The sequence below is a fragment of the Polypterus senegalus genome, chromosome 11 (genome assembly GCF_016835505.1).
Source record: "Polypterus senegalus isolate Bchr_013 chromosome 11, ASM1683550v1, whole genome shotgun sequence".
Taxonomy (NCBI): Eukaryota; Metazoa; Chordata; class Cladistia; order Polypteriformes; family Polypteridae; genus Polypterus; species Polypterus senegalus.
Window position 1 is genome coordinate 158329186 of NC_053164.1, and position 27914 is coordinate 158357099.

Below are 27914 nucleotides of genomic sequence, written 5' to 3' on the forward strand. Positions count from 1 at the left end.
GACCTCTTCTCTCTGATTTTTGCCCACTTATTCTAAAGAACCCCTTGAACCATTTTCCCGAATCAAAACACACAATCTTAACTACCTCTCCACCCTCATAAATGTGAAAACTTGATCTGCCACAACCTTCGCAAAGAGATTAGTGCTCATTCAATGTTTCTGGGTTCTAACATCAGGCACCACCTGGTGTGTAATTGTGGGTATCCAATCATGGACTTTATAAAATTAATGTTTGTACATTTTGTTGACTGAACTTTTTACCATCACTTTTTTCACCTGATTGATACATTCTTGTTTTGTGCTTGTTTTAAAGACTTACATTTAGGAAACCTTTCCTTGTTTGTAGATTTAAATAATTCATTGTGCAAGACAGCAGTTAAAATTAAGTTTAATATGTAAAGTAAAAATCTATTTTATAATATGTGTATCTCACCTATGTGATGTTTTTCAGGCACATACAGGCTTATTTGTTATTTTTCCATGTGTATGCTCACATGATTCATAAGAAAATTGTAATATAAAACTGTATAAATTGTAAATGTATTATAGACTTATTTTGTCATGGTGGTTTATTTGGATATGTCAGAAGCATAAGGAACTTTTATTTGTTTTCTATATAAATGTAACATTTACTTTTATTATTGTCATGTCTACAAACTTCAGTATTAGTAATTTTGTTACTGATTATGTAATGCAGATTCAGGATTGTTCTGTTTGTTGAAATGCATTGCACTGTATATGGCAATAAAATGTAATAAGTTTAAATATGCGTATTTGGGCTTGTTTGTTCATATTGATATGCAGTAGATAGTAGTCGGACAGCATATATGGAAAGTAGGAGTAAATAATTGATATTTAAATAAGTAATAGTGTAACTTATACTATTATACTATGTAATACTATACTCATATAGTATATAGAATAGTATAGTATATAGTTATAATGCTATATACTATTATTTACTCCATGTTTACAACTACTTATAATTATATTTAAATGAGCAAAGTGAAAATCTGACCTGTGGCCCAGTAAATTTTCATCTGGTTCAGTGTTGGGCAGACTTCGGCAGGTTTGGCTGAGTTTTAATTTTGTTTTGGCTGGGATGCGGTATCTGGATGTGGTCCACTCTATTGCCATCAATCCATGTGGTAAGTGGGCCAGATGAAATTTGCTATCTGGTATCGTGTCGACTGGGCAACACAGTGAATGCGGCGTCTACAGTATTTATATATGTCTATGATTGCAATGAGCGTCGTGTGAGATTAGAGGGCCCATAATGGTCCCCAGCCCAGCGTGATAAATGGAGTGTGTGCAAGCACCGCCCCAGTGGCCCAGAAAACGACAACAGTACACTTAATTCTCTAAACCCTCTCCGTGATCAAATTCATCCCTCATCCAAAGGGTCTGGTAGTTTTGTTCCGCATCAGAGTTTGTTTGGCGTGTTCACATCTGCCTAAACAAACTTTAGGAGAAATCGCACCAGAGTTCGGAAAAAAATGCATCAAACGAAATAGATGTGAAAACGCCTTTAGAGCCTAGGCCAGGGTCATTAAACATATTCCGGGAACAAACATTATATTGGAAGCTACTAATATAACAGATCGCTCATTCATCTGCCTGGTCAATTTAGAGTTATCAACTAACCCACACCAACACAAGAAAAATTTGCAAACTCTTAAAAAGGCAGTGGTGAGGCAGTAATGTCTAGAGCGGGGAGACAGAAGGGACATGTACTGCTTCAACAAACCTGGAATTAACCATCTTTTTACTGACGCCGTTTACTACAACGTTTATGGCCATGACGAGCTGGAATCGGTAGATTCAAATACAGTGACACTGTGCCAGCTAGTCCTACACTAACCTATCATGCACGTCCACATCCATTTATTTGCTAAAACGAGTAGAAAAATATTTTGTACTATTTACATCAAGAAGGTCGTACTCAATCAAACACAAATGTTTAGTTTACTTTAATCTCTAACATGTAAATGAACGGGCATTAGAGTGTAAACCATGACTTCAAGGTTCTGTTATATCCAGGAAACAACAGTGTGACTTTCGGATCAAATCAAGGTAGAAATTGTTTTCCAACTTACCTTTTTTTTCTCGGCTGCCAGAAGAAGATGATATCATAGCTCTACTAATGTCATTCCACACCCGCTTTCTCCAAACACAGCTTAAACTGGATAATGAAGAAACTGCATGGATAAACGTGTAGGCAGCCATTATGTTACCGAACTACGGTAACGCGACGCGGTCAAACTTGGTACAACGCAAGGTTACTTTACCCTAGACGAAAAGCGTAGCTGCAAAAACAAACATGAGTCGTTTAGGTCTGTGGACGTTACGTTCATACCCCTGCAACTGAACGTTTTCGTCACAAGCAATTTCTTCTTCTTTTAAGTGTACGTCTAACTTAATTAAGCAAGGCTGTGTGTGTTAGATGAGTAGGAATTCATGTTTTTTTTCCTTTCAAGTACTTTTCTCTTTTTAATGTTACGGATATTTGAGCAATTGTTTAAGTTCATAAGTGGTTATCACTGAAATCGTCGTCCTTTAGCATTCCGTGTTGTTTGCATTTATCTGTGCTCTGCTCCTCATTAATTCCCAGTATTTGGATACAAGGTGCGCAAAAAGTGAATTAAAAATATTACAAATCAGAGTTAAGAATTTAAAGATACAGTATACTGTAATATAAACTATTTCTTAATTTCTTGGAAATGTAAATTTCACATTTCTGCACTTATATCAAATCATAATAGTAGAACAAAGAAAATATCAACAAATTAAACATAACATTAAGGTAAAAATGACTCACTGGTTGGCTGGAACAAATATCTGCAGCCACCCACATCCCCACTCCCCAGCAATGAAACTGAGGATCACTGATTTAGGCCTTGTGTTTTCATTTTTCAATGAAAAATCTGTGAGTGCTCTAGTTCTAACTGTATACAAGTCAATTAAAGGAGCAGGTGTCTGCAGGAAGTAGAGAGACCACATAGGCTGCATGCTCTTGTTCAAACCATTGACTTAAAAGATGATGTCTTGTACTAATAATTACATGTTAATATTCAAATAATTATCTCCTGTAAGTGTTATTTAGATACTCCATGCTTTTTTCTTCTATATCTCAAACACATGTATACTAGGTTATTTGGTGACTCTAAACTAACACTGCAGTTTAAGATTTCAAGGGTTAGTTCAATGGTTAGCTCATGTTTGTGTCCACTGCTGCAGAAATGGGCACCAGCTTTCTGCAACCCTAAATAGGATAGTTGGATTAGAAAATGAATGGGTTTATGTGTAATTTGTTACTGTATTCTTAATATAGGTCAATAAATGTTATACAGTTTTGATGGTAAGCTAATTCTAACTGAAAAGTTGCTCCTACCCACAACTGCTTAACTCCTATCATGAGATTGTGTTTAATTAAAATTGAAGGTTTTTTTGAAAAATAATCTTAATTGAATTAATGGATAACCTGAAAATGTATCTGGGAGTTTTTGTTTATGGTTTATGGAAGATGTCTTGTGAACATACGTAAAGTACAGAGCAAACCAACTAGTCATCCTTTCAAAACAGAAAAGAAAATTAGTAAAAAATAAGGGTAACACAAAGGTTAACAAAGCTACTTCACATGCTACTGAGTTCTTGGTTTGGTTCCTGTCACACACTCATAAAAATAATGGTTCCAAAATAACATTTTTTGGGTTGTGTGGTTTCTTGAAGTCCAATTATTTCACAAAAGAACCATTTCTTTCTTGGTAGAGATTTTTGTACAAAATGGTTCTTTGGTCTCTAAAATGTTTCCTAATATGTTGATAAAACAAACATTTTTGTGTATATTATAGGCTATTTAGCAGAATACTAAGAAATCAAGAAAACCTTAACACTCCAGTTATTGTATGAAGAAAAAATCCTTTTATAATCAGGGATCCATTGGTATTTCACAAATCTGTAATTATATATAGTATTTATTTTTGTTTATGGAGCCATGTTACGGATGTAGATGAGTAAATGTTCTTTCTGGAACATTTAGGTGGATAGTTCTTTTGGAAACCAAAAATAATCCCCCTGTACCACCGCGTTAAAGAACCACTTTGGCACTTTTATATTTAAGAATGCAGCCAGTATCTGTGTGGCATTTCTACATTGTTTCTATGTAAAGATGGGAAAGTTATGTTTACTAGCAAAATATGCCCCACATTATAGAGTTTGAATGTGTGCATGATTGTAGATTGGCAGCCCCTCAACTGCATCCATGAATTAGAAGCAGGCAAGAGTACAGAGAAACAGATGGAGGAATATAAGTATTTTAAACCAGAATTAGATGTGAGTGAGCGCATACCGCATATAGCTCCCCCAAAAAAGACACCAAACAGAACATCCCCCCCAAATATGTGTGGTTGCAAGGAAAATGGGTAAACCACAATGAAGTCTAATATGTTTTATAAAATATAAAATATCGAATTATATTTTAAAAAGTACACTGCCATACAAGTCCCATTATGGGGTGTTATAAATTTCCACAAACAGGACACTGAGCAAATGTCTAATAGTTTGATATTCGCTGCTTCAAAATCCATATCTCCAAAATTTAAATAATAAAATAATTTAAACAGTTTTTAACATAATGTTTAAAAATGTGAATTTTATTCATAAGTGTTTTTTTGCTAAAATATCTGTGTTTTTATTTAGATGAAAAAACACTTTCAAAATGCAATAAAATACAAAAGTTGATGTCGACTATATATAAAATCAATACCAAGGTACTGCATGGAAAAAAGCTATTACTTAATTAGTGCCTAAGCTTGGCCTTATAAATAGCAGAAAATTTCGGAACCTTTTATTTCATAAAGTATGTTCCAAAGCAATTAGCGCATATTATTCCTGGACATTGTATTCCAAGTGTCAAGTGTCAAATGACAGGTTTTGAAAATTTAAAGGAAATATTCATTATTTAAGTACACTTTGTGGATTAAGAACCTTATGTTTCTTTTACAAAAGGAACTCAAATAAAATATAATATCTGGACAGTTGCATTACATTACTGATCACCATTCTCTACTTGCTCAAAAGGCATGCATAAAAACAGTGAAAGAGATATCACCCCTAGCATCCTAGTTTCCATTTGAGATCCTCGAACCTTATTTTATTTGTTCATATTGCTTTTGCATCACAACTTTTACTATGTCTGTCATTTGACATGAGAGACATACATTTAAGGCTCTTAGATTGATTATAAAGGAATGTGAGTTTTGTAAGCCATGTTTTGCAATTATTTCTCGATTATATAAAAAGCCTTGGGACAAGACGAAACTTTTTCAGAGAGATAATTTCACGTCCCGACTTTGTGCCAAGAGATGAATTGAAAATCTAATAGGTCCACGCTGGGGCAGAAATAAAAGAAAAACAGTAGAAGAAGAAAAGACAAAGACTGGAAGACAAAGTAGAACGCTGCAAACAGGTTCCAAAAATGTTGGCGCCATACACATGCAGAGCAGGTTAGAGATTATGAAAGTACTAAAATTCAAAAGTCTAAAAAAAATGATAGTAAAGATTCCAGTAGCACTACAGAAATTATTATTCAGTGAAATAATGGAACAGTGAAAAGAGTTTGAATATATGGAAATAGGTGAAATGACAGAGCTACTATAAGTCTAATTTCAAAGAAACCACAATTCGGTCAGGTTTATATTTATGATCATGAAGAAGCAATGCAACATAGAATCAAAAGGCTTAAACGATTAAATCCATACGCCCAAACGTATCGTACTTTGCACAAAATGTATCTGAAAAACATGGACAAAGAAGTTTTCTTGGATTTCTAAATGAATCCGAAAGATCACGCTCACATATTTAATAAACCAACATGTTTGTTTTCAGCAATAATAGTTTCGAAAGATGGAGATATCAAAGACAGAGTTGATATTTGTGTTTATCCAAAAGCAAAGTACAATTCGTCGCAAGTGACAGATCCGGGAAATGACTAGCACGTATAGGGCTCACATGGGGGTTGGCATGCGAAACGAGCAGGAGGCAGAGCCCCCTAGTCTTAATAATAATTCTTGTTTTGGTGTCTGTTCTATAGTTTCTGTATGAGAGAGAGGTTGGGAGCCTGCGTTGATAGCGCGTTGCACACCCACTACATACTGAACCACCTGGATTTGGTCCAGAGTGCAGCAGGTGACACCTCAGCACCACCTCTTTTGTGTGTGGTATTTTAGGGTGGCTAGAGTACCAATCCTGCCACAAACCCCCAGATTTTCCCTGTAAATTGGAGGACCTGCTTGTTGGGCTGGATGCAGATTAACGTCATACCCAGCACGAAGCAATTGCAGGTTATGGGCTTTGCTCAATATATGCAATTTATTTCAATATTTTAAATCTCACAAGCGTCATATTGTTTTGGTTGTGTCATGTATATTTTATACCAGCTTTGGTACTGTATTTCATTACATTTTGAAAGCGCTTTTTCTCTTAAGAAATAAAGATATATTCTATTCTATCTATCTATCTATCTATCTATCTATCTATCTATCTATCTATCTATCTATCTATCTATCTATCTATCTATTATAAAGAAAAGATTGTGAATAAAGTAATTTTTAACAGCATTTTTCATTTTAATGATTTTATTATTTGGGCTTTGGAGAAGCTGCAAATTAAATTAATATTTCATATTTTATGAGTTAATTGTATTGATCTGTTAAAACCACAGAAATGTCCGAGGTAATATGTACTGTAGTCTCCTCATACTACTGGTACATAAACCAGTTTACATCTACTGGAAACATTTCTTTTAGCTTTAGACTGGAATAAAATGTTCTTTTACTTTCAGTTAACTATCACAAAAAGAATCACTTCTACTTGAATGCCTTTTAGTGCAGATACAGTAAATGTCGTTTGTGGTGCGCACTGATATTGCAGCCATTTAGCTCAATATATACGTTTGCTATAATGTTTTACAAGTATTTTAATAGAATAGTTGGGTATTAATTAGGTTAGTTATTAATATACAGTAACACCAGAGCAGGGATATGCCATTTAATGAGAATGAGAAATAAAACATAAAACTTTCTTTATGTTGTCCAAAAGCTTTTTAAGGAATCTTTCATTTTTTTTCCCCGTGGAGTAAATCCATGAAGTCTTCTATTATACGTTCTATCAAATAGCGCTTTCTCATGAAATTAATATTCGAGAGCAAGATTAAATAGTGCCCTTTCCCTAATCCACAATGTTTTGTATGCTTTAAATACATTAAGCCACCTAACAGAAATAGCAACATGTTATTATGTGAGTAAATGCGTATGTTTACACCATTCAATTTTATGAGTGTGCCCTGCAGTTGACTGGCCAGCCCGAGTCTTAAGCTACAGAGAGAGCCTCCGGATCCTAGATCGGAATATTAGTGGTAGCATTAATTTGTCAATCTGACCTTTGTTATTCTGATTTAGGTTCATATTTAAATACACAAACACACACAATTATCTCAATTTCTAACAGGGTTAGCTGTGTTTATAAATATACAGTGTAAAACAGCTCGTCGTGCAGTGTACTTGGTGAGCTGAAAATTTTGCTGCGCCACTTAGCAACTCAAACAGCCAGCTGTCGGTAGGATTCAACAAAAGAGAAACACACCGGACGAGCCGTCTCCGCTGTCCAAGGTTCGATTGCATCTACGCTTAAACCGGTTACTTACAAGAGACTCATAATATCCGAGGCATAGGAAGTAAAGACAAAGAGGTAACGCGCCTTGTGTTTAATTCTTATTTTTTTTAACATGTTGGGATTTTGTGATTAATACTAGCATATAAGGGGGTCTTCATGTACAATTGTTTTTATCTACTGTGTTGTAAAATATCAAGAGTAAATGTGTTACATTTCAGCTATCTCTTGGAGCAAACATTTTAATACTAATAAGGACCCCCATTTATTATCTATAAGAGTGGCGAAATGTTTTGTGATGATCGCATTGCAATAATACAACCCTCCGCTGTTTAACTTAATGCACAGCCCATCAATGTAAATATACTTTTCATTTTTGAGGGTATTTTCTTGCAGCTCATTTACCTACTCATTTTATATATATATGTATATATATATATATATATATAGAGAGAGAGAGAGAGAGAGAGAGAGAGAGTTGTCTGTTGTTTTTTTCTTGAATGTGAACTATGAAGGAACGTTTGGTTTATGCCTGTGCTAAATAGAGTGAGGGTAAAATAGCAGTTGGTTACAAGTGAAGAGACTCTTCAGATACAGTATCACCATTCATAGTGTACTCGAGGCAAGCTGAAAGTAAAATCTGATACACACTATAACATAAGTTCTTCATGAATGAAAACATTATTACACTTCCAGTATGCTTGGGTACTATGCAGGGTCATTCATCAACAGCTTGTATAGAGAAGCAAACTTCAATGAACCCAATGTAAACAATAGGCATTAAAGAGAAAAATTCAGAAAAATAAATCATCCCTTTTTGGGAATCAGATGTTATGCTGAGAAACCTGGTATTAAGCTTCACATCTTTCTGAGTACTACAGTAGATTTATAAATACATGTATTTGAAATATCAAACCCCTAATATCATTGGGCCTATTTATTTATTTAGGATCATTAAATGCATTATATCTACATTAACAAAAAATGTTTAGGTTACAATGCCATACAATGCATTGGACATTTTCTCATTTTCTTGCTCGTTTCTATCTGGAATCTGTATTTTCTTTTTTAGAGTGTTTTCTTGGAAATGTATGTTCTTCAAACAGTTTAAATACCACTTCAGGTGTAATATTTCAGAACTGTATTACTTTGAGAGTTTCTTACAGTTATGGTTGTGTGAGCTCAGTAGCTGACAGTCTTACGGGCCTGAGTATAATCACTGCTGAAAAAACAGAGGAAGAATCACACTCTAAATTCAAATAAGCAAACAAAGAAAATTAATGTGCCATATATATCATAATCAGATAATCAATTGCCATTAATCAAAAAAATTCAGCAAGGTATAATTTACTTTTAGGTAAACAGTCTAAAAAGGGTTTCTATCAAAATCCTTGCCATTATGAACAAGCCATAATGTACATATTAATTATGATGGTTATTTGTATCTGTTTACCACAAGCAACAGTCTAATGGAACATAATGTGTTCTTTTTTAGCTGATTAAGTGTCATATGCCATGCCAGCAACTGGACACATTCTGTTTTTAATAGGGTAGTGCAAAGATTAGCACTACATATTCACGGTTTCTGGATCCAAAGCGCCCAATCATTGCTTGTGTTCAGTCTGCACATTCTTCCCATGCATGCATGAGCTGTTTCTCCAGGTATTCCACTTTTTCTTCCATATCCTAAAGACACACATATTAGTTTAATTAGCAACTCTATGTTGGCCTAGCATGAATGAATGAGTGTGTATGTGTGTGTGTGTGTGTGTGCAAATGCTCTGTAATGGACTAGTGAGTTGTTCAGTATTAGCTTCTGCCTTATGCTTGATGCTGCCAGGTCAAGTTTCAGTGCCCCAGAAACAATGAAGCAGATAAATAAGTTAGAAAATGGATAAATATTATTAGTAGGTACATACAGTGCATCCAGAAAGTATTCACAGCGCATCACTTTTTCCACATTTTGTTATGTTACAGCCTAATTCCAAAATGGATTAAATTCATTTTTTTCCTCAGAATTCTACACACAACACCCCATAATGACAACATGAAAAAAGTTTATTTGAGATTTTTGCAAATTTATTAAAAATAAAAAAATTGAGAAAGCACATGTACATAAGTATTTACAGCGTTTGCCATGAAGCTCAAAATTGAGCTCAGGTGCATCCTGTTTCCCCTGATCATCCTTGAGATGTTTCTGCAGCTTAATTTGAGTCCACCTGTGGTAAATTCAGTTGATTGGACATGATTTGGAAAGGCACACACCTGTCTGTATAAGGTCCCACAGTTGACAGTTCATGTCAGAGCACAAACCAAGCATGAAGTCAAATGAATTGTCTGTAGACCTCCAAGACAGGATTGTCTCGAGGCACAAATCTGGGGAAGGTTACAGAAAAATTTCTGCTGCTTTCAAGGTCCCAATGAGCACAGTGGTCTCCATCATCAGTAAGTGGAAGAAGTTCGAAACCACCAGGACTCTTCCTAGAGCTGGCCGGCCATCTAAACTGAGCGATTGGGGGAGAAGGGCCTTAGTCAGGGAGGTGATCAAGAACCCGATGGTCACTCTGTCAGAGCTCCAGAGGTCCTCTGTGAAGAGGGGAGAACCTTCCAGAAGGACAACCATCTCTGCAGCAATCCACCAATCAGGCCTGTATGGTAGAGTGGCCAGACGGAAGCCACTCCTTAGTAAAAGACACATGGCAGCCCGCCTGGAGTTTGCCAAAAGGCACCTGAAGGACTCTAAGACCATGAGAAACAAAATTCTCTGGTCTGACGAGACAAAGATTGAACACTTTGGTATGAATGCCAGGCGTTAGTTTGGAGGAAGCCAGGCACCGCTCATCACCAGGGGCCTCATGTATAACGTAGAACTCGCACTATAACATGGCGTAAGCACAAAAGCCGAAATGTGCTTACACACAGAAAAATCCAGATGCAGGAATCTGTGCATACTCCAACTTCCACTACAAAAATCTCGATCAGCGTGAAAAGTAACGCTCGTGCACGCGCTTTATGTAACACCCCAACTCCTCCCAGAATTATGCCTCTTTGAATATGCAAATCAATATAAATCGCCCTTAAGCTCAGCCTTCTGTGAAAAGACAATGGGAAAATATAAGAATGTCAGCTAATACCAAGTGGAGGCAAAGGAAAAGCTTACTTTTTGTTTAATTAAACCGTGGTATAATCAACAAAAGGAAGCTGATCGAGTGACATAGCGTGTTGGAGAAACTTGAAAGCTCACGTTCACAAAATCGCACAGTGCCGGAAATAAAAAAGAAGTCACATATCAAAGTCGCCATGAAAAGGCGAGTTGTAGCCCACTGTCTGAGTGTCATATGAAAGCTTATTAGGGTACAGAGAAAAAAAGGCACACAGTGGGGAAAAAGCACAAAATGTCAACTTCAATCTCAAAATTTCCACTTTAATCATGTAGTTTATTTTGTCATTAAAGTAGAACATCATAAACTTCTTCTTAAAATCGTTTAATTAACCAGTTTCTCAAATCACATCGTAATTAAAGTAGCACGTTAAATGCTTTGTTTTGTATGTGATCTTCTATGTGCTCTATGTGTGTGAATCACTACTTGCTTCTTAAACCGGCTCTCTTCCTTCAACTTGACACAGAACCCATTACATTCGTTATATTACAGCTCTATGAATAACTAAAATACTGAGATGTATACGTGATATCATTTTCATAATGATAGGAGTTAAAGCACGTTATTAAACATGGGTTTCATGGCGCAGTGATGGTGTGCGACCTTCAATGAAATAATTTATTGCAGCAGTACTCAGGGGCGGCTCTAGGCTTGTGGTGGCCCTGGGCAGAGGAAGAATCTGTGACTCCTTCGCCCGCCAATGTCAGTAAGGTAGCTTATGCACGGCGAATGGCCACGTCCATTGCGGACACTGCATAGTCGCCTCGTGCTCATGACACAAGCATTTAACTTTTGCCGAAATTAGTCGCTGCGTTTTTAGCTGTGTTGTTATTTTCTCTTTCTGTTTTATATTGAATATACAGTATATTGGCGTAGCCGCCCCTGCAATCCTTGCTTTTCTTTCTCCAAGTAACCGATCGCCACACAATCAGCTCTGTAATAGTCGTTAAGCCATCTGTAAGCTTAGAGCGCCGATTCTTAAAAACGTTTAAGGAACATTGAAATATCTTCTTAGTACATGTTTAATTATTCTATCCTTCACGACAGACCCAGTGAAGAATATAGATTATTTAATGCTTAATCATTCTATCCATCTATCCTTCCAGTGTCGCGCCAGCCCCAGCAAGCATACAGCGTGAGGTAGGAACAATTCCTGAATTAGCTAGCACTGTGACACCGTGTCCTCACGTGTTTAATTATTAACAATATGGATTATTTAAATGTAGTTAAAGTATTATCAGTATAATGTATTTTGCTGCATTTCATCTTGATATCGTCATCAAATGTAAATACGCGCTTTATAAAGTGGCTCAGGTTGTGCGATATTATAACTGTATTGCAAGTTTACAGTGAGGTAATTGTACTTATAAGTACAAACAGTTTTACAAGGAGCACTTGATGGACTGATTAATTGCTTTTAAAGTTCTTGGGATGAAACTGTTTCTGAACCGCAAGGTCCGTACAGGAAAGGCTTTGAAACGTTTTGCCGTGGCTGAGGTAGCGTGAGCTTGAAGCTGTATACCGATAATTCTCTTTCTGATCAGCTGCTGCTGTGATTCACACTCAGATACAGTGATATAAATACTCCGAGTGGTGCAGGGAGAGTAATATGGAAAAAGATAATCCGCTGTGGCAACCCTTAAAGGGAGCAGCTAAAAGAAGAAGAAGAAGAAGGTGCAGTGAGAGTAACAACGCTAAAGCAGTTATGGTGTTTGGAATACTATGGCTATTCCATGGATCATTATATTGTTACAAGTTAATCACAATCAGATGCATTACACTAATAAACAATATGCGGTTAGTTTCAGTGTATTTATAAAGCCGCGTCAGTAAAATAAGGTGTAACCACACAGGAACAGTAACATTGCTTTGACGCTGGGTGCCACCAGTCTACAAAACCGAGCGGAGAACTTGCGTACGACGAGGTACCGTTGAAAAGTACGTGCCTTTACGCCAAGTGTAGGTTTTATACATCGCAAATTGAACGTGGAAAAGTTCTTACGCAACATTTCTGTGCATACGCACTGTTTATTAATGAGGCCCCAGGCCTATGCCATTCCTACAGTGTAGCATGGTGGTGGCAGCATCATGCTGTGGGGATGTTTTTCAGCGGCAGGTACTGGGAGACTAGTCAGGATAAAGGGAAAGATTTACTGCAGCAATGTAAAGAGACATCGTAGATGAAAACCTGCTCCAGAACGTTCTTGACCTCAGTCTGGGGCAACGGTTCATCTTTCAGCAGGACAACTACCCTAAGCACACAGCCAAGATATCAAAGGAGTGGCTTCAGGACAACTCTGTGAATGTCCTTGAGTGGCCCAGCCAAGAGCCCAGACTTGAATCCGATCACATTGTCATTATGGGGTGTTGTGTGTAGAATTCTGAGGAAAAAAGGCTGTAACATAACAAAATGTGGAAAAAGTGATGTGCTGTGAATACTTTCCGGATGCACTGTATATAATTTTAGTGGTTTAGGATTGAAAAAGTAAAAGCAACTGCTTGAATCTTAAAAGCCAAGAAACAAGAAAATAATATCAAAAAAATTTATATAAGGTGTTTTTAATTAAAAGATTTTACAGTTTTTACTTTTACTAAACTTTTATGCAAGTAATTTAATTTATTGCAGTTAACACTTTCAGAATAAAAAATCTTAATAGTTAAAGCTGTTCTTTTTTAACTTTATACTTGACTAATGGCTTTAAAAGTGAGAAATTTGAGTGATCTTTGCATTTTACTGTCAAAGCATAGAGGGTAGAAATGTAGTTTGTTTTTGGAAGGAGGGTTGGCTGTGCAACTCAATATTCTGCTTCTGTGCTTTGTTGTCTTTTAACTGCACTCTATTCTTTGCCACTGGGTAGCTCTTTTCCTGCTGTTCCCTTTGGGGAGTTTACATGTTTTCCTGTGTTTGTGGGTTCCCTGCATGAGGGTGCTGTAGTTTTCCCCCACAGTCCAAAGATATGTAGGTTAGGCTGACTGGTGATGCTAAATTGGTTGTAGTTTATATACAAAGTATGTGTTTACCCTACGATGAGCTTGTTCCCTGTCCATGGATTGTTCCTGCCTTGTACCTGGTCCTTGTTGGGATATGCTTTAGCTTAGCAACATTCTTATTTTAGATTATTGGGTTTAGAAGATGTATGTATATTGGTGCATTGAATAAACTTTCCTGAAAACATACATGCACAAGTTCAATCCGTCCTTGAATTATGAATAATACAGAGAGCCCAAAACAAGAATTTACTGTACTACTGACTGGATGTAACATAATATTTTTTGTCCAGCATGCCATGGCTGGGACAGCCTATGGGAGGCTTTCTGTAACACGTGATGAGAGATACGTTTCTGTGTGGGCAGATTATTACATGGAGGTTTTTTTTGAGCATTGTGTTTCTGCTTTGTTGAATTGTGTAGTTTTTATCTCCAACTACATAGTTGTTGTAAATTATGAAGTTTGCTGTATAAGATATTTAATTTCTTTGGTTTGGGTGTGGCATGTGTGTGTGTGACTGTTTTTATAACATAGTTCAAAATGATAGGAATTATCAAGCAATAAAGGTAATAATTATCAAAGTTTTATTAACATTATGAACCCATTTATCTATTAACTTAACCCATTTTCTCAGTATAGGGTCAATGTGGTTTTAAGGCAGGAGGTCACTGTGGATGGAGCATACTTAAGCACAAGTACTTTAATTAAATGATATATTTCTATTGTTTTTCATCTGACATTTTCCTTGATCCATTTCCTTGTGTCTGTGGATGGTTGTTTAGGGTTAGAATTGTATAGACTCAACCATGGAAATGTACCTTACCATCCCCCACTGATAAAAGGTAACTTGAATATTGAGTTTATGGAAAGCTGGTTAGACCCTCACAAGCTCATCTCATATTTCATAGATGTAATGGAAAGCCTTTCTCTTTCTTAGTGAAGGATAGATAAATACATGCTGTATAATTTGCTTCATTATGTCTTTGCAGTTCATCCATGCTTTCATTTCCCCTATTAACATGACTACCAATGGAGGTCCTGGCTTATTATGTGGGAAGTCCAAAACCCAAAAAATAAAAACAATGTGCCAATAAGACAAAAAAACTGTCACAACATAAGGATCCTTTCACTGGTCACAGAGCACCAGTCAAATACATGGAAAGTTTCTTCTCTGTAAAAGATAAAAAATGAGAGTAGACTGCAGATAAGTAGAATATTTACATATATAATTAATAGTCAATATGTGGTCCCATAGATTCTCAGAGTGACAAGGCAGGTTTTTATTCTATTTTAATACACTGCAATAACTTTAAGATATTATGTATTAATGCAGTTTTCAGTCATTGGATTTGCATTGTTGGATTCTGCCTTTGGAATAGTAGACTTGCATAACAAATTAACTTTTGCAGTATCAAAATTAAAGTGTTACCATTTCTTTTTATCAGAATATACATTATATTAAATAAGTTGTATTTTGCATATCTTTAAATGCCAGTTGCACAATTTAGTATACTTTTTTATAGTAAAATCATTCAGAATCTTGACAAGTCATTGCATTCCATATTGATAGACTGAAAACTTACATCATATTTTAAACAGGTGGAATTTTTTGCAGTATAGCTTACAACAATTATCTGATGACCTCGATGTACTCATAAAAGACTTTTTTTAAGGTGACAACTTAGTGATGATTTGCACTGAGGACGTAATTCAGCTGAGATAGGTGAAAGGTTCAGGATATGGCTTCACTCAAATTTAGTATGCTAGATAATGAAATCCTAAGAGATCATGCAGTGATCTTTTAGGATCACATATAATCATTCAGTGATACGCCCATACTGTGCATGAAGTGCATTGGTTTTTTTTTCAGGCTATATACATTCATCCATCCATCCATCCATTATCCATACATAACTGGGAAATGCATAATCTTATTTTAGTGATTCTATATCTTGAAACCCTCATTATACCAAGGTGCTTTAAATACATTGTTTTCATTAAATGTATTTTTATGACCAAATCAAAAATGAGAATGTTTTTCTTTTCCTAGTAAAACAAAATCTTTTAATATTTACTGTTATTGATTATGTTTTCATCATGGAAAATTGCAAAAAAACTGATAAACCATTTTTTCAAGTGTATGGGATGTGGGGGAATAAAAATATTAATTAATAAAATCTGTACCTACTGTATATACTATCAAGTAATGAATAAACTGAGTGATGGATTGAGAGATGGGATAGTTGCATACTGAATGAAGACATAAGATCCCATTCCTCCATGTGCTGTTTGCCCATCTATCTGTATTTCTTACCAACATTACAGCAGTCAAGTGAAGGGTGGGGTAGGATCTAGAATTGTACCTTTTTGTCTTTGCAAAATCTTTATATATTTTTTAAAAGTATATAATTGCTTAAAATCTGTGAATTTTTATTTTGTACTTACATTTCTTCAAAGTATATGGAAAGCTGTTTTAAGGATGGTGTGAAGCTAACATAAAATTAGTTATATTATTATTCATGATCATCATCTACAGACTGGTTTACATTGTTTTGCTATATATAAACTTTGCAGACAAATAATTCACTAAAAAGCTCAAATTATCTATATTATCATATAAAAAGAAATACTCAGATAATAAAAATGTGCAAAAATCTAATATTAAATAAGTTTTAGATACTAATGTAAGCATTGACTACAACATTTATAAAGCATCAGAAAATTAGATATTTTCCCAGGCATCACACATGCTAACAGCTGTGAGAAATCCCCTTGCACTTGTACAAAAAGGAATTTTAAACTGAAGCAACAATAAATTAGAGCTGATGTCTGACTTAATTCTACTATTAATATCTACTGGTGGCTGAAAATGTGCAAGCATTACTGTTAATTTCATTGAATTGTGCTCGGTCCATTACTGGCTTCTACAAAGGTGGCCAAGTGCTACAAGATAAATGAAAGGGTTCAATTTATTTTAAAATAATTTGTAGTATGTTATCAGCCAATAGCAGTTCCACATGTCCAGTATGTCATGAGGTTACTGTTCTTTCGTGTTCAGACGCGTTTAGAGTTTGTTACAAATTAACGAGCCTGAGTTAAATCAAAAGGGGCACTGATGCCACATTAACATGCTAGTTGACAGATGAGAAATCTGTGTTTCACTGTCATAAATTTCACGTGAACTCCTTATGAAGCTACCCAAATTCTCAGAGTTTGTCATGCCTGCCATGAATGATGGCATTCGCGAGATACAAGTTTACTGAAAAGACACGAGGTATAAACGAGACTTTGGATCATTTTGTAACAGAGTTAAAATTGCTGTAGCAAGAAACTGAACAAAACGTTAATGTTTTACTTTTAATAACTTATAGACTACATTTTATTTTTTTCCCTTACACTCAGTGAACGAGGTCAGTGAATATTCATAAGTGCAGCTACTGCAGAAACAAGCACGGTGTGAACCATAACTTTACATCAAGTTTATAGACACACTCCCGCTGCCGTTTGTCATGCCTACCACGAATGATGGTATTCGCGAGATACAAGTTTACTGAGAAGACACGAGGTATAAACGAGACTTTGGATCACTTTGTAACGAAGTTAAAATTTCTGTAGCAAGAAACTGAACGAAACATTAATGTTTTACTTATAATAACTTATAGACTACATTTTATTTTTTTCCCTTGCACTCAGTGAGCGAGGTCAATGGGTGATCAGTTATATATATATATAAATGACCTCCAAAGAGCGTGGAGACTTTTGATCACGTCAACTTGTCTTCAAAAAGTGGCGTCTCCTGACCTCCAAAAATACTATTAAAGTCAAGCAGCCGGCGTGCGCGCATAGCTGTGCCAGCAAGGCGCTTCGCACTTTCTTTTGCACGTATACTCTTAACACTGCAGAGGACGCAAAACTAATTTTCTTTAATTGCTGCTGATTACCGTCTTTAAAATGTAGCTTACCTGAAGCCACTCCAGTGGTGCTCAATGTATCTTTACTCCTTAAAACGTTAATGTTTTACTTTTAATAACTTATAGACTACATTTTATTTTTTTCCCTTCCACTCACGTGAACGTGTCTGCAAAAAGTGGTGTCTCCTGCCCTTGAAAAATACTATTAAAGTCAAGTAGCGACTTCTCTGCTGTGAAGCATGGGTATTTTGCTATATATATATATATATTAGCAAAATACCCGCGCTTCGCAGAGGAGAAGTAGTGTGTTAAAGAAGTAAAGAAAAAGAAAAGGAAAAATTTTGAAAATAACGTAACATGATTGTCAAAGTAATTGTTTTGTCTATTTGGCCGCAGCGTCACAAAGTTGTTTTCGTCTAGCTGCATCCTTTTTAGTGTTTTCTCACAGCTTGGATTGCTGCTGATATAATCGGTTTGAGTCTACATATATATATATATATATATATATATATATATATATATATATATATATATATACATATATATACATATATATACACATACATATCTTCATATATATATATACAGTACGTATATAAATATCTACATATACACATATATATATACATACCTATCTACATCATATATACACACACATAAATACATACACACACAAATTATATATATGTGTGTGTGTGTATGTATGTATGTATGTGTGTGTATATATATAATGTAGATAGGTGTGTGTGTGTATATATATTGTAAATGGCACTATATAGCGCCTGACCCGACACAGATTGGACACAGGAGGCATGTGTAAAATAAAAGGCTTTTTATTCTTCTTCAGCTGGAGGGCACGTCTTCCCCGTACTCCACCCAGCCACAACACAGTCCCAAACACCAGTATAGCACAAGCACAAACACTCTTCTCTGGCACCACCACTCCTCCCTCGCAACCTTGTCCTCCTCCACTCGACTCTGGCCAATGAGTGGTGGTTGCTGGCTCCATTTTATAGGTCACCTGGAAGTGCTCCAGGTGTTTGATCACCAAGATCCGGCGGCATTTCCAGGTGTGATGAAGCTGTTGTCCACACGGGCTCAGGAGTCCCAAACGCAGCACCCCCTGGCGGTACCTGCGGGACCCAACAGGGCTGCCCCCAACTCCAATTCCCAGGGGGCCCTGTGGAAAACTGAGGCACTACACCAGCCCAGGGGGCGGCCATCTAGCGTCCAGGAGGAGGTATTGCACTGTCTAGGGCTGCTCCCCCTGAATACAGTGTGTAGGGGCATCCCGACTGGGCATGGACGGCAGGCGCCTGTCACAATATATGTATGTGTCAATATGTGTGTGTATAGCTTTGGTCACTGAGTGCAAGGGAAAAATAATAAAATGTAGTCTATAAGTTATTAAAAAGTAAAATATTAACGTTTTAAGAAGTAAAGCTACATTGAGCATTACTGGAGTGGTTTTGGGTAAAGTACATTTTAAAGACGGTGTAACACAACAGGTAAGTAGTACTAACAGCAGCTAAAATGTATATGGATCATCTCTCGGTAGGAGATCCCTTTTGAAAGGCGCTAAACGACGACTGTGGTATAGAAATTACATTTTCTATGTGAGCGTCCAAATTTCTGCCTCTGGTAATGTGCCTTACTGGCATTACCAGCAATTCCAAAGGACTGGAAAATGGCAAATATCATCCCATTATATAAAAAGGGTGACCAGGCAGATCCAAGCAACTATAGGCCAGTAAGCTTAACAAGCATCACAGGAAAATTAATGGAAGGAATTATTAAGGATAAGATTGAGCAACACATGGCAAGGACAGGAGTTATTCTGAACAGTCAGCATGGGTTCAGAAGAGGGAGGTCGTGTTTTACTAACATGTTGGAATTCTATGAGGAGGCAACAAAAGGATACGATCAAAGTGGAGCTTATGATATTATTTATCTGGACTTTCAGAAAGCATTTGATAAGGTGCCACATGAGAGGTTGGGCATCAAGTTAAAAGAAGTGGGAGTTCAGGGTGATGTTTTAGATGGGTGCAGAATTGGCTCAAACACAGGAAGCAGAGGGTGATGGTGCGAGGAACCTCATCAGAACTGGCCGATGTTAAGAGTGGTGTTCCACAGGGTTCAGTGCTAGGGCCGCTGCTATTTTTAATATATATAAATGATTTAGATAGGAATATGGCCTTGTTCACACGGGCGTTAAAATCGAGCGTTTTTTTGGCGTTCGTAGCATCCGGTGAGCGCGGATCAAGCGCCGAGTGTTTTCTACACGTAGGAGCCAATGAGAGTGTTCACACGGGCTTTGGTGACGTGCGTTTGTCTGGCTGCGCGTTTATACGGCATCAAAAAAACGTTGCATGCAGCTTTTTCTTGGCGTTCAAAACCCAACGAACGCAAGGAAACCGCTTCTAGTTCGTTTTCTGCGCGTTTATTTTACGCTTCGGAGGACCGGATATATATAAGTTTACATGTTGTATATGAAAAAATATTAATATTTTTATGTTGTCATGTACAACATATATATTTTCATATTGCTTATTTAATTTTATTGTCTCATGTAATTTGTAAACCATGAACCTATTAATTTATGTTCTAATATAATATTTGATAACAATTATGTAGGGGGGGCAATCCATGGCGGGGGCTGAGGGGCATTTCAGTGCATAACACCGGTGTAAGCGCACACTCGACTACTGTTTCCTTAACTCAAAGTGACAAGTAGTCTCTCTTTGGGGCTAACACCAAGTCGCATATTGGTTGATCGGTGTGCAATGTGGCATTGCACCAGCTGAAGCAGACAATCAAAAGTGGAAACCGACATCCGACAGTAATTAAAAAACTTGCGCGGAAATTTTCGCATTTCTTCATAAAGCACAAAAACTTTCTTTAACCCAGTGTTTCTCAAATAGTGGGGCGCGCCCCCGTGGCTCCGTCAAGGAGGTCGCGTTTGACCTCGGGAACATGCTTTTTATTTTTCTTTTAAATTTTTTTTTGAATTTAGAATGCACTTTAAATCTTTTCTGTTACATTTAATAAAGCTATTCTTTGTTGTAAATTGGTCCATATTTCTTTCTTTTTTATTCTCTTATACGTTAATAAGGATACAGTGTTATGAAGAGGTGTACTTATAACAATTTTAAAGACAAATGATACTATTTATAGTCGTGCGGGGGCGCGAGATGTTTTCTTCTTCCTAGGGGGGGCATGACAAAAAATAATTGAGAAGCACTGCTTTAACCCGACGTTGTGCAGTCAGAGGATGAACCCAGTAGCGGGCGATTTTTTCTCTCCCTACGTCGCCAGTATTACGAGTATTTTTAAAACAAGAAGATTAATATCTAACATAGCAAAATGGTCCATATTGAAAGGAGGCACCTCAAATAAAACGACAAGGGCTTTCATATCCAGTTCCCGACACTGCCTCCACAGGTTAACACACAAACTACAATTTGGGCTGCAGGCTGGCGTTAGACAGAGACAAACGAACGCCGGTGTAGAAGTCAATCGAGCGCCACCACAAAATGCAACATAAACGTCTAGGACGTTCAGAGCAAGTTCGTTTATCCAAAAACCTAACGCCCGTGTGAACAAGGCCTATAAGTAACAAGCTGGTTAAGTTTGCAGATGATACCAAGATAGGTGGATTAGCAGATAATTTGGAATCCGTTATATCATTACAGAAAAACTTGAATAGTATACAGGCTTGGGTAGATTTGTGGCAAATGAAATTTAATGTCAGTAAATGTAAAGTATTACACATAGGAAGTAAAAATATTAGGTTTGAATACACAATGAGCGGTCGGAAAATCGAGAGTACACCTTATGAGAAGGATTTAGGAGTCATAGTGGACTCCAAGCTATCAACTTCCCAACAGTGTTCAGAAGCCATTAAGAAGGCTAACAGAATGTTAGGTTATATAGCACGATGTGTGTAGTAGAAGTCCAAGGAGGTTATGCTCAACCTTTATAATGCACTGGTGAGGCCTCATCTTGAGTACTGTGTGCAGTTTTGGTCTCCAGGCTACATAAAGGACATAGCAGCACGAGAAAAGGTCCAGAGAAGAGCGACTAGGCTGATTCCAGGTCTACAGGGGTTGAATTATGAGGAAAGATTAAAAGAGCTGAGCCTTTACAGTTTAAGCAAAAGAAGATTAAGAGGTGACATGAATTAGTACAGTGGATCGAGACTGGTATTTTAAAATGAGCTCATCAAGAACACGGGGACACAGTTGGAAACTTGTTAAGGGTAAATTTCGCACAAACATTAGGAAGTTTTTCTTTACACAAAGAACGATAGACACTTGGAATAAGCTACCAAGTAGTGTGGTAGACAGTAAGACGTTAGGGACTTTCAAAACTCGACTTGATGTTTTCTTGGAGGAAACAAGTGGATAGGACTGGCGAGCTTTGTTGAGCTGAATGGCCTGTTCTCGTCTAGATTGTTCTAATGTTCTAATGTTCTAATTAAAGAAAATTAGTTTTCTGTCCTCTGCAGTGTTAACAGAGAAAGGCTTTGGTTTGGGATAAAAGGAAAAAAGGTGTAAAGAAAGGAAAGTTGCCTTTTTCTTTTATATAGTGTAGAGAGATGTCTTCGCTGACGATATGAGCGCCTTTTGGGAACAGTCGCGGTGGGTCTTGTGTAGACTGGTGAGGTGTCCCTGCCATTGATCGGCTGTGATGGCACTGTTTGTCCTCGACTCCTGTGCGTGTCTTCATAATCTGAGCTGACGACCTCATAATCATATACGTGCAAAAGAAAGTGCGAAGCGCCTTAATATTAGTATTAAGTAGAAAAGGGATCTCGTGTTTGCACTTGTCTGGGCTATTGCTCCGGGGGAGAAGGAAAAAATTAAAAGTGCTCACTTTGACTTAAGGCAGAAGCGCATCAGCGTCTCAAAGGCCGGCACAGCTATGTGCGCACCGGCTGCTCGAGTTTTGCAGGGTAGGAGACGCCACTTTTTGCAGACACGTTCACGTGATCAAAAGTCTCCGCGCTCTTTGGAGGTCATATTTTTTTATATATATATATATATATATATATATATATATATATATATATATATATATATATATATATATATATGTGTGTGTGTGTGTGTTAAAGAAGTAACGAAAAAGAAAAGGAAACATTTTAATAATAACGTAACATGATTGACATTGTCATTGTCATGAGTGTTGCTGTCATATATAATTACATTACATTGTCAATCATGTTACGTTATTATTAAAATGTTTCCTTTTCTTTCTCATTACTTCTTTAACACACTACTTCTCCGCTGTGAAGCACGGGTATTTTGCTAGTATATATATATATATATATATATATATACATATATATATATATTGTGGATGTGGCCAAGAGTTCGCTGTTGATGATGGAACCGCCGGCACCGCCTGCACTCTCTCCGCCAGCCTCAGGGATTCCCTCTGCCCCCGCAGAGGGCGGCCAGCACCCGGATGAGTGCACCCAGCACCGCATCCCAACATATCGGAGGAATCGGCACCCAGCCTCTTATTCCTCCTTTCACTCTGGGTCGCCATGACGGTTTGAGACTCCTTATGAAAAAGAAAGTGCCTCTTTCTCGTCTGCGTCCCTACAGTGCAGCGCGAGACCGCAGCCGACTCGGGGCGGAGGACGATAGGACCCGGGGCACTTAGCAGCCGTGTCCATTCAGCGTCCTCACGGACTCCCCCCTCGCCGCGCATACAGCCCGCGGTGCTGCACCTCCTGTCGGAGGGCTGCTTACTTGAAGCTGATCTTTGGCATCACAGCAATGTTCAGCAGACCCTCCTGCATGCTGTATGGAGTCGGCTGTACTCACCGTCTCTGCCGTACCCCTCCGGCTGGAGATTCCAGCGTCGCGCCGCCCCGTTGTCGAACGAAACGCCTTTAGCGCCGCGAGCACCTTTCTCTCCAGTACCAGCACTTCAGCTCGGATGGCACGTAGCATCTGCAACAAAGACTGCTCTGCGGGCCGAAGGCACGCCTCCAGCTTCGTCAGAGCAGCCGGCAAAGACAGGCATTTAGCCGGCGCGGAGCCTACCTGCTCGTCAATCTCCGACGCCGACAACTTCCTGTGGGCCTACTTCTCTGGCCCAATCGGGACTCCCCTCTGCCCGTGATGGACATTCCTTGGGCCCGCCTCTCTACGGTCATTGGTGGGCAAGCAAGACACACCGTCCAACTTCTGGTCCGCGGCCATCTTGCGTCCCCTTCTGCGGCGGCGACGTGCTTGCCGGCAGTCGTGTTGTTGCCAGCGCCTCTTGAGCTGCAGCGTCTCCTCCTCCGCAACCCTCGCAGCTGCGCCGTGCTGTCGGAGCCCCGCAGACCGGCATGCTCCCGCCACTGACGCGGATCCGGGAAGTCCCTGCCTGAAAAGAAGAAAACACGCCCGGCCCCCACGGGCCGGCTGCCACTAGGCAGGGAACTCACCTCCCCGACTCGTCAAACCGAGGACACCTCCTCGGCGTGGCCTTTCTCGACGCCATGCCGTCCCGGGCGCCTCCAGCAACTGCGCGGTCCTTGGAGCCCGCTGCACTCCTGGTAAGCACGCCGCCCGCCCGCATCAGGGGAATATGGCCATCCTGCGGACCCCTGGTGGTCTGTGGGGTTCCTTTACCCCGCGGGGCTGTGTGCATGCAGCACCCGCGGTACGTGGGTGGGGTCCCTTGCTGTTCCGGGCCGTCCACAACAAATTTGTTAATTACAGGTCCCCGCCTTGTAACAGGCGGAGCATCCTGCCGACTACGCCCGATGTGGATGCGGCCCAGACACAGACAGGTGGACATGTTGTTCATCACCACCACACGTTTTATTTTTACTATTTACAACAAATAAACTGGTCACACAGACCCAAATAATGGTCACTCAGACCCAGATAATGGTCAATCAGACCCAGTTACGTGCACAAACACCCCCCAATAATTTAGTCCTGGCCACAAATGCCTCTCTTCGGGCCGCCTCTACACCTCCTCTGTGCTTCGTCCTGCCTCCTCCCGACTCCAGCCCCGAATGAATGGAGATGGCCCATTTTATCCTGTCCCCGGATGAGCACCAGGTGTTCTTGGCATTCCTCACTTGGCCGCGCCCCAACGTGGCAGGTGCCGGCTGTCCTCCCGGCAGCTCTCCGGGTGTCTCCCAAAGTCTTCCCCCCAGCACTTCCGCCACACCAGGTGTTCCGCCACAAGGCATTGGGGCGCCTCCTGGTGGTGACCACGGGCCCCTACAGGGTAGGGCTTCCATGCCCTCAACCCGTGGCCCCCAGAACAACCAGGAAGGCGGCCCCCACGTGATCCAGGGTGGGCTTTGACCCTCTTCCAGTCCCTCACGGCGTCCTGGCTGGGTCATATATATATATATATATATATATATATATATATATATATATATATATATATATATATATATATATATATATATATATATATATATATTGTCACGCACGAGCGCATGGGGAGCAGTTTAAGGACCCGACAAGTCGTGCCAGAGGACAACAGCAACGTACTAACCTCTCTCTTCTTATTTCCTTAGAAAGAACGAAGCACCACTGCCGTAATACTGCCTGGGAGATCCAATGAGCCGCAGCACTTCTGGGTTCCTTTCTTCCCTCTGGTCCCCATTTGATGACTTCAGCCGCCCATCCAGCACCACAGTTTTCCCACCCCATAAATTTTCCATCTACCTATCCTTTTGTGTCTTTGAGTTGTGGAAACTATTGACCTTAAATTTTGTGTTACAGTATATGGGGCTAAAATCCCCAAATCTTTATAAGCATTTGTGTCTTTTATTACAGTTGGCGTAGTCGGCAGGATAAAGCCTGAAGATGTCGGAAGGGCAGAACCTGAACACAGTCCTTACTACTTTGGAGAACAAGCTCCAGGTGGTCAGAATGGACCAGGCCACCACCAAGACGCAGCTCACCGAAACTAAGAGGCAGCTGGTGGTGGCGGAAGCAGTAAAGCCAGAAGATGCACGGCTACCACCTCCTCCAATCATCCCTCTCACGGAAGCAAATGATCTTGAGTCATATCTGACAGTCTTTGAGAGGACAGCGACTCGTAATCAATGGCCATGGATGGAGTGGGCGTCCATCTTGGCTCCGTACCTCCGGGCCTATCATGATCTTCCCAAGGAGGAAGCCGCCCAATATAACCTCTTGAGGGCCGAACTTTACAAACACTACAGCGTAACCTCCGGCCAGCAGGCGAGGGTATGGCGGCAGTGGAAATTCAACCCCCGATCTCCCGGCTAGAGCCCAGGCATTCGAGTTCTGGGGCAAGCTCAGGCACTGGCTACGGCCAGATATTAACCAGGCCTTCCAGGTGGTTGACCAGGTGGCCTGCTAGGGGTTGGTTTACGCTATGCCGGACTACCTCACCCAGCAGGTTTGGAGACACCCCTTTAAAGACATGAACAGTCTTCTGGAGGCCTTGGAGCGACAACTGGTGGTGAACCAACTCGGGGGGTCTGAGAAGCCTGCTTGTGGGATCTGACAGGAATGTTTTACCACCCCTGAACCCAACCATCGCATTGCGGGGGCTCCTGCTAAACCGAGCATATCCTTTCCAACTGTCCCCTCAATGTAGAGCCGATGGACAGCAGCTACGCAAGGGGAGAGAAGTACTGTGCTCTGTCGAACCCTCTGGCGGTCACAAATATGGGAGTGGTGTTATTAAATGGGCACTCAGTTATGGCATTGTTTGACTCTGGGAGCAACATTACCATTGTTACAGTATGTTCAACCACGACAGTGGACTAGCTCATGCCCACCTCTTAGGCGCCCATCTTGGGGCCGAGAAAACATTGAAGAGAGTAAAGCTCCGATTTTATTGGCCCGGGATCAATATGGAGGTCCAGCGTTTCTGTCAGTCTTGCCCAGTCTGTCAGCTACGTCAAATACTCAGGAGGGACTGCGCTCCTCTAGTCCCAATTCCCCTTATAGATGTTCCCTTTGAGAGGCTCAGCGTCAGTCTGGTAGGACCCCTAGAACCTTCAGCACAAGGCCATAAGTACATATTGGTCATGATAGATTATGCAACATGTTACCCAGAAGAGGTTCCCTGCACAAGAATTATTAGGACTTTTTTTCCCGAGTGGGCATACCTAAAGAAGTCCTTATGGACCAAGGTACGCCCTTTACTTTGGATATGTTCAGGAAGATTGACAAATTACTCTGTATTAAGCATCTCAAAACGTCCGTCTATCACCCCCAGATGGATGGACTGGTGGAAAGATTTATCCAGACATTTAAACAGATGCTCTGCAAGGTAGTCAGCGCAGACGGCAGGAACTGGGACCAACAAGCCTCCGTGGGGTTTTCCCGTTTTGTGCTTCTGTATGGACCCTAACCCCGGGGCATTTTGGACGTCCTAAAAGAAGGGTGGGAAGGGGAGGCACTTCCCTCCACTAACATCTTAGAATATATCGTGCAGGTACGCGATAGATGAGATAAAATTCAGCCTCTACTTAAAGAACACACGTCTGGAGCTCAAGCAGCACAGGCCTGGAATTACAATCGAAACTCCTCCCTGCGCGAATTTCAGCCGGGAGAGGAGATCGTCTACTGGTGCTTGTGCCCACCTCTCACTCAAAATTGCTGGCTCATTGGCAGGGTCCATACGAGGTTAAAGAGAGAAAGGGGCTCGTTGACTATATGGTAAGAAGCGAGAAGGTGTATCATATTAACTTATTGAAGATGTGGAAAGTTAGGGACAAACGCCCTCTTTCAGGCCCCACCCTCTCACTTTTTTCCAAAAAGCTCACACTTAACCTTGGCCACAATTTAACTTCCCACCAGCGGCGGGAGCTCGAAAGTGCGATCCTGTCTGTCCTGGAGGTGGTCAGTAGAGCACCAGGCAAGACCTCACTGATTCAGCACGACATCGTGACGGACCCGGGGGTGGTCATCAGGGAATGACCCTATCGACTCCCGGAGGCGAAACATGCTGAGGTGGAGTTAAGGGTTCAACAGATGTTGAACATGGGCATTATTGAGGAAAGCCACAGCCCATGGTCCAGTCCTATTGTCATTGTGTCTAAGCCAGATGGCTCATGGAGATTCTGTAACGACTTCAGATGTCTTAATCAGGTCTCCAAATTTGATGTCTATCCCATGCACCGGGTCGACAAGCTCCTTGAGAGGTTAGGAATGGCCCATTATTTGACTACACTTG

General features: G+C 39.7%; 2 protein-coding genes across 3 annotated transcripts in view; one reads left to right on the plus strand and one right to left on the minus strand.

The window, feature by feature from the left end:
* mrps35 (mitochondrial ribosomal protein S35) overlaps window positions 1-2272 on the minus strand; it is a 223212-nt gene extending 220940 nt beyond the window's left edge. Inside the window, exon 1 of one of the 2 annotated variants that reach the window (XM_039769970.1) lies at window positions 2097-2272. In XM_039769970.1, coding sequence (XP_039625904.1) covers window positions 2097-2226 — 130 coding nt within the window. In that variant the 5' untranslated portion in view covers window positions 2227-2272. The remainder of the gene's footprint in view (window positions 1-2096) is intronic. The other variant, XM_039769971.1, reaches the window with a different exon arrangement.
* A 5098-nt stretch (window positions 2273-7370) lies between these two features.
* kcnq1.2 (potassium voltage-gated channel, KQT-like subfamily, member 1.2) overlaps window positions 7371-27914 on the plus strand; it is a 367043-nt gene continuing 346499 nt past the window's right edge. The window contains exon 1 of the mRNA XM_039768020.1: window positions 7371-7746. The gene's annotated coding sequence lies outside the window, so the exon portion shown is untranslated. The remainder of the gene's footprint in view (window positions 7747-27914) is intronic.